This window comes from Budorcas taxicolor, chromosome 11 (genome assembly GCF_023091745.1).
Source record: "Budorcas taxicolor isolate Tak-1 chromosome 11, Takin1.1, whole genome shotgun sequence".
Taxonomy (NCBI): domain Eukaryota; kingdom Metazoa; phylum Chordata; class Mammalia; order Artiodactyla; family Bovidae; genus Budorcas; species Budorcas taxicolor.
Genome location: NC_068920.1, coordinates 157,162,772 through 157,170,121, shown reverse-complemented (window position 1 = coordinate 157,170,121; position 7,350 = coordinate 157,162,772). Strand labels below are relative to the sequence as shown.

General features: G+C 60.6%; 1 protein-coding gene across 3 annotated transcripts in view; it reads right to left on the bottom strand.

Moving 5' to 3' along the window:
- The window catches only part of RALGPS1 (Ral GEF with PH domain and SH3 binding motif 1), a 300,327-nt gene that overhangs the window by 19,709 nt on the left and 273,268 nt on the right, over positions 1-7,350 (bottom strand). For 2 of the 3 annotated variants that reach the window (XM_052647832.1, XM_052647833.1), the window contains exon 13: positions 5,913-6,039. In XM_052647832.1, the coding sequence (XP_052503792.1) occupies positions 5,913-6,039 (127 nt within the window). Of the gene's footprint in view, positions 1-2,340; positions 2,393-4,518; positions 4,677-5,912; positions 6,040-7,350 lie in introns of all 3 variants that reach the window. The other variant, XM_052647831.1, reaches the window with a different exon arrangement.

Genomic DNA, 7,350 nt, shown 5'->3' with positions numbered 1-7,350 from the left:
GAATGCTCACATGCTTTTGAGGGAGTGGACTCTTTCTGGGGGACATGAGAAGAGGCCAGTGCAGGACAGCAGTGGAGGCTGGAGGCTGGGCCACGGGGGTGGGGGGCACCTGGCGTCGGGATCGTCAGGGCTGCCTTGAGTCTCCAGAGGAGGTGGTCTCCTGTTCCCCTCAGGAAGGAGGGGCCGGACTGTCCCAAGGAGATGAGAAACAGGGGTGGGGTGCTGTTCTGAGGGCCCCGGAGCCAGGCTGAGCATCTGCCCAGGGGGCTGCAGGGGTGACAGTGCTTGCCAGGGAGCGCTCCAAAATGACCCATTAGAGACACTCAAGTGCAGAGTCAATCCACCGCTCTGAGTTGAACCTACCACTAAATCCCAAGTGGAAGAGAAAGAAGCGAAACACCAAAGTGTACGGAGTTCCCCTCTGGGTGGAACACAGCACTGTGTCCCTGAGGCGGGCATTCTCTCACCTCCTTCCTCCGTGGAAGCTCCCATCTCAGTTGTGGGGGCTCAGCAGGAACCGTGTCTGCCACCCTCAGAGACCAAACAGCTTTGAATGAATGAATGAAGGAATAGAGGAGTGAAGGAGTGAAGGAGTGAGTGAATGGATGAGCGAATGAATGAATGAATGGAGGAATGGAGGAGTGAATGAGTGAATGAGTGAACAAGTGAATGGATGAGCGAATGAATGAATGAATGGAGGAATGGAGGAGTGAATGAGTGAGTGAATGGATGAGCGAATGAATGGATGAATGGAGGAATGGAGGAATGGAGGAGTGAATGAGTGAACAAGTGAATGGATGAGTAAACAAAGGAATGAATGAGTGAACGGGTGAACAACCGAAGGGATGAATGAGCCATGAGCGGTCCAGGTCTGGGTGCTATTCAGGATCACTGTCGCCTCGTTGGCCCGTGTGTGGTTGGGGACACAGACGCTGGGTTGCCCCAGGAATCCCCTGACTGGCGCTGAGAAGAGTCAAACTTCCGCCAGTCAGATCTGATGTCTGCCTGCTATCTGTCTGGCTCTTGCCCCCCTACTGGGGTGGGCAGAGAGAGGGCAGCAGGCCCACAGAGAGGGGGCCTATGCTCCCCAAATCAGAGCCCAGCAAATGTCCCTCCAGGAGGCCTGGGGCGGGACAGAAAGAGGAGCTCCGAGGGCTCAGGATGTCATCTCCCCCCCACCCAGCCACCCACCTAGGGTATCACCAAGACAGACAGACAGGCTGACGGACGTGGGGCCAGTCCCTGCAGTGTCACAGAGGCTCTGGATGAGGCATGGTGATGACCAGGTGGGTCCTGCAGATGGGGGAGGTGGACGTGGGTCAGCTCTCCCCCGCAGGGGCGGGTGAGGCAGGACCACGCCACCTGTCTGCACCTTGCTGTCCACAGATATGAAACGGGGACATCTTACAGCCAACCCCCGTGCGGAGGGCTTAGGGACTGCACATGGGGAGCACTCAGCAAAGCTCACGGCCCCGGTACCCCGTCCCTCTGCCCTGTGCCCCCCAGCCAGGGAGCTGCACCTCCTCTCTGACCATTTACGATTGTGGGGCTGAGCACCACAGGAGGGCCGTGGGTGTGGGTGTGGATAACTGTGAGGGTGTGCCTATGTGTGTCTGTCTGTGCATGCAGGCCCCTGTGTACACAGGCTGGAGGAGGGGCTACTTTCCAGGACGATGCAAGCCTACCTCTGTGTCACTGGATGCCCCCTGCTGCCCCAAGAACTCGAGTCCCCATGATGCCCTTCACTGTCGGCGGCACCGAGGTTGCGGGAGCTCCCTGTTCACAGGGTCCCTGTCTTCCCAGAGCCCACCTGGTGCCTGGCACAGAGAAAGTGCCAGCACGTGGAGGAGGGAGGCACGGGGAGGACTTCCTGGGGCGGACGGACTGGCTGCAGGGAACCTTGGGCAGAGTCCCCTCGGCTCCCCAGCGCCCAGGACGGTGGGTGTCAGCCAGAGGCCACAGGGGTGCAATGCCCTCAGACCCCACCAGGCGGAGCCACATGTCCATCTCCAGACCCATTTCTCAGGCTTCTGCTTTCGAGAACCCGCATCTCAGACCGAATCTGTGCTCAGAGGTCTCCTTGGCAGCTCGGCCTGAGGGAGAGGCTCCTGGGACGACTCTGGACCCAAGGATGAGGGGGCCCTGCCAGAGCAGGGGGCGGGACCCCCACCCCACGCCCATCCTGTACGGGCGGCCTCCCTGCCCCTGGGCTGCGCTGACCTGTGGAGCCACGGGGAAGCCCCCGACAGGCTGGGTGAGGAGGGTGGGGCTGGTCTCCAGCTCCCTGGGCACCCCCGAGCGACTCCCCGGGGAGGGAGGCCCAGCCCAGGCCACACTCACCTTTCCAGCCCTGAAGACATCTCTTCACTAAACTCTGAGCTCTCACTACTGCCTGGAAAAGGAACACAGATCAGTGAGCGGGGCGGCCTCGCAGGAGCGGGGCCACCAGAGCGGCCTCTTCTCCGCCGGGCCCAGGCCCCGAGCTGCACAGACGTGCCAGAGGGACTCCGCCCGAGCCCGGGGGTGTCAGTGTGGCTCGGGCTCTGCTCTGCTGCTGCTCTATCTCACACTCAGCCCATCCCGTCCCACGGCTCCCAGGTGGGCCCTCTCCTCTCCCCTCCCTGCCCTCTCAACGCTGCGGCTGCCAGCACACCAGTCCCCTGGGGTCAGGACCTTAGGACTCTGTCTTCCACAGGCTCTACCACTGCCCTCTAGGGGCCAGACGACCACTCCTCCCTCCAAAGGTCAGGGCTGGACTGAACACGGGCCACGGAGCAGCTACCTAGCACTGGACAGAGGCCCCCACGGAGCGCCCTTTCAGAGCCCAGGGCAGTGTGCACACAGAGGGCTCAGCTTTCCCATGGCCTGCCCCCCCAGGGCTGACTGGGACTCACCAAGGCCCAGCTTCGGCCACAAGGAAGCAAAGAGAGATTTTCCTTGGAGGCGCCTGGGTTCTGCCCTCTCTGCCTGGGCTGCCTTGCTGGCACCATGGCCAGGCAGTGGGAGTGGGGAGAAATAGGGGGGTCCCAGGCCCCCTGGCAGCTCCAGGACACAAGGACTAGTTCAGCCTCAAGCAGGGCACAGGCACACAGGCAGCGAGCTCCCAGGCTCCAGCTCCAAACAGAAAAACCTCTGAGTGTTTGGAGTGGAGGAGCCGAGAGCCACAGCACATGGGGATCTCCCGCCTGGACGCCGGACAGCACAGCATCTGACTTGGTTTTCTGTCTCAGGAATAGCAAGGCTTGGGCTCAGGCACAGCTCAGAAAGTTTCCTGGATGTAAAAGAGCTGTTCTGCTGCCCAGCCCAATGCTCTCGGGCCGGCATTTCCCAGGGAGGTTCAGAACCCCATCCCATGGGATTCTCCAAGGAGGAGGGTTCCGGCCCAGACAGTGTGGGAACCTTTGGGCTCAGCTGCCTCCTGGGAGACCCACGATGCCCATCAGCATGGTCCAGTCTCTGGGATGAGACCTGCCGCCCTGGTTTAATCCAGCCTTTCCCCAACTCACAGACCCTGAACTCTTCTCCCCAGGCGCACCTAGGAACCCCGGGCTACACTGTCCCGAGCTGGCGGAAACCCCTGACTGGGTCCAAGGAGAAGGATCTCCTCCCTGGACGGACAGCAGACACGGGCCTTGCTTGTCACACACTTTCTAGGAAGTGGGAGCCAGGTGCCCCCTCGCGGCGACACTGCCTCAGAGACTGGCCCCGTTTCATGGGACGCGAGATTCCCGCACGATTTTCCTGCCCGTACCTCCTCTTCCTTCCCACGCGCTGGGGCCCTCCGCCCTACTGGCCTCTGTCTAGCCTGCTGCCAGCCCTGGGAGGGCTCCCTGTTAAGACAGATACACAGACACACAGACTACAGAAGCACGGCACACTGGAAGGACAGCCGGTGGAGAGTACACCTGTCTGATGGCAGCCTGGACTCCACAGGCGGTAGGACTGTGACCAGAGCTCACTGCCACCCGTAGGTCCGACACCGCCCCCCCGGCCCCAGCAGCTCAGCCTCTGTCTTTCTATTGATATAAGCACCATCTCTGGATGGAGTTCAGACATACGTTTTCATCCCAGAAGGTCAATTTCTCATCCTCCCTTACTTTGGCTTCTCGGTATGAAGACAAGCGCATGGCGAGCACCCCGGGGCCGCCTTGCTGCCGTCCCCAGGCAGCGTCTCATCCTTTGCCCTGCAGGCCAGGGTTTGTGGCTCCCCAGGGACGGAGCCCCACGGGGGCAGCAGCCAGCAGGCTTTGGCAGTTCCCTGCCAAGGACGGTGGGTCTCAGGTATGTGTCCGTCCCCCGTTTCTTGCCCCTCTCAGGGCCACTGGAAGGATGAGGACCCAAGGCCCTTTGTGAAGCCTTAGAGACTGGGAAGCAAAGGCCTCTTTGGCTCTGGCGACGCCTGCGGGGAGCCCTCTCTACGGGGGGTGCGGGGCCCCCAGGCACTGCAGTGACGGAGACAGACACAGACACGCCGGGCCGTGGCCCACCTGCTGTCGTGTGCAGGCCGGGGACGCTTACCGAGGGAGAGTCCATTGGTGACGGCGGAGGAGGAGGCGAGGGCGAGGCCCCTGCGGGGGCTGCGGGGCTCTAGGACACTGTCGTCCAGCAGGTGCCTCGCTTTTTCCGACGGGAATGTCGCGCTTTTACTCTCAACTACACTCAACTGACACATCATACTGGAAAATGGAAAGGAAGAAAGAAGGCAAAGCTCCTTATCTACAGAGCAACAGTGGTTCCACCTGCCCCAGGGGCCTGAGCAGAACGGCGTCGCTGCAGGACAAAGACCTTCACCCAGAACCGTGGTCCTATCTCCCCATGCGTGACCTTGGGCAAGTCACATCGTTCTTCTGAGCCTCAGTTTCTCTGGCAAACGGAGACTCATGCCCTCGCCCTGCCTGACTCCCAGGATGACTGTGAGGCTCAGGTGAGCGGATGGTGCTTTTGAGTGATGGGGCCGAACAAGCCAAAAGATGGCTGACCCTGTGGTCAGCATGTCTGCTTCTGGAGTCGTACACCTGGTCCAAGTCCTTGCTCCAGCCTTACCCACCACCGCCAGGTGCTTCCCCTGTCAGACCTCCGGGCCTCATTCTTACAACACGGATCACGCAGCTACTCCGGAGGCCTGAAGGGGCCCAGTGAGAGGATGCTGGACGGGCACGTGCCAGTGTATCCAGCACCGAGCAAGCCCCGAACTCTCAGAGAAGCAAGCCTTTTCTCCTCCAGGGCTAGCCTGGGCTGGCTGAGGCTTGTGTCTTAACGGTAGGAGGACGAAAGGAAGGAAGGAACAGAGAGAAGGAGAGAGGGAGGGGGAGAGGGCAGAAGGGACCCAACTGCTCAGGGATCTGTGCCGAACCCCCTGGGGACAAGCGCACAGCTGCCCAGCCATGCTAAGGACCACACATGTCCCCCAGCTGGTCAGCCCCATGGAGCTGGGGGAACCTGCAGCAGGCTCTGGGCTCTGCAGGCTTTCTACAACTTTTAGCAAGTGGAGATGCTGAGCCATGACACACAGGTGCCATGAGATATTACATGCTCCCTGGAGGACGGTCATGGTGTTTCCTGGACTCTGGGGTTTTCTTTCTACGTGGAGGCACTATCCAAGTTTGGGCAAACCAGCTAGAAGCCCACCACTGCCTCCCCGCCCTTCCCTGCACACCTCCTCCATCAGCTGCTGAGCCCCGGAGACCTGTCATCAGTACACGGGCCATGCAGCCACGGCCACCCCTGCCCTTCCTGAACCCATGCCAGCCTGAGGAGGGGGCACCAGCCCGGGAGACCAAGAGTGCCCATCAGCAGCTCCCAGACGGGCAGGGGAGGCCCGGGTGGGCTGGCATCCCCAGCAGCTCTTCAGCCCCCGCCCCATGCTCAGTCCCACCCTGACCCCGATGTCAGGGGCTCATGCGGTTACCCACTTGTTGCCCAGGCTGTGGCTCTTCCTGTGTCTCGGGACCGGGGGTGTGGGGAGGCTGCCGGCCACAGAGGCATCCGGACAGGTGGGCCGCCGGCTGAACCTTGCGGAACTGGAGCCACTGGATGGGCCTGTGAACAGACCACAGAGAGTGAGGTGAGGGCCTGGGGAGGCTCAGGGGAGGTGGGCTGGGTTTGCGGGGAGACCCCTAGCTCGGCTGACAGGAGCGGGCAAGGCTCCTCAAGCCCTGTAGCTGTCTACTCACGAGACCCTGACCCCTCACCCCCAGCTGCCAGGCACACTGTGATACACATAATAAGCCTGACAACAGGCCATCAGGATGGCCAGCATCCTGCTGTGCACAGCGTCCCTGGCCCGACAGCCCCTCTGCTCACGTGGAGGAGAGTGCCATGGATGGACAGGGCAGGGGTAGAGGCGAGGGTCGGCAGTCTGGCCTGTTTCCCCTGGGGCGGTACTTCTCCACGGCCACCCCGCTGGGGGACAGAGTTGAGCCTCAATAGTGTGACTTCTGAGTCCAGGTCCAGGGCCCATACCCCTGTGCCCTTCCAAGGCCAGACTCTCTTCTGAAGCACATGTCCAGCCAAAAGGGATGTGTGCAGGGCTCAGTGGGGACGGTGGATTAACTGGGCGAGAGAGCACAGCCACGCAGGCGGGGTGTCAGACATCCAGGCCCGTCCATTATTGCCTGGGTGACCTTGGATGAGGTGCTTCCTCTCTGAGTCTCAGTTTCCTCATCTGAAAGTTGGGAACAACGCACTCACCCTGCAGGTGGCTGGGAGAGGTCTTGGGGTAACATATGCAGAGTTTCAGTTAGTGCTCACTCTGGTTTTATTATGATTATGTTACCCTGTCCTCCTCAGCCCCAGTCATGGGGCCAATGCAAGGTCATGAAAGCCAGGGGGTTGGGGTCACAAACCCCACTGAGCCACAGTCACAGCTATTTTGTGGGGCGCGGTCTAGACCACTGTTGTCTCTTTAGTTTCTGTGGTTGTGATTTGGGAAGGGAGGTCTTCAGGTGTTACCAAGCTGGGTTCTTGGACTCGAATCAACAGAAGCGGATAAGAGGTTAGACGAGGAATTCAGGCAAGGCTTTAATCAGACTCACAAGGGAGCGAAAACGAGTAACAGGTTCCCTTGCTTGCTCCCCGTGGCGAGGCGATCTGGTTCTTTAAATGGGGTAAGGGCAGGTGCAGATCAGTGGGTCAGGCCAGAGGGGCAGCCTAGGTGGTCTGCCCGCCCCCTGGTGGTGCTGCACGGAGGGATCACGCGCAGTACCCTGCTCCAGGCACCTCACAAGTGGCGGCTGGATTTTGGCCCTTTTGTACCTTATTGTTTGAAGTTTGCCCCAATTGCATATGCCTGCAGTTATTTTTAGTTCCTCATAGTTTCTTTGTATCTGCTGCTCAGGAGATGTTTGTCCA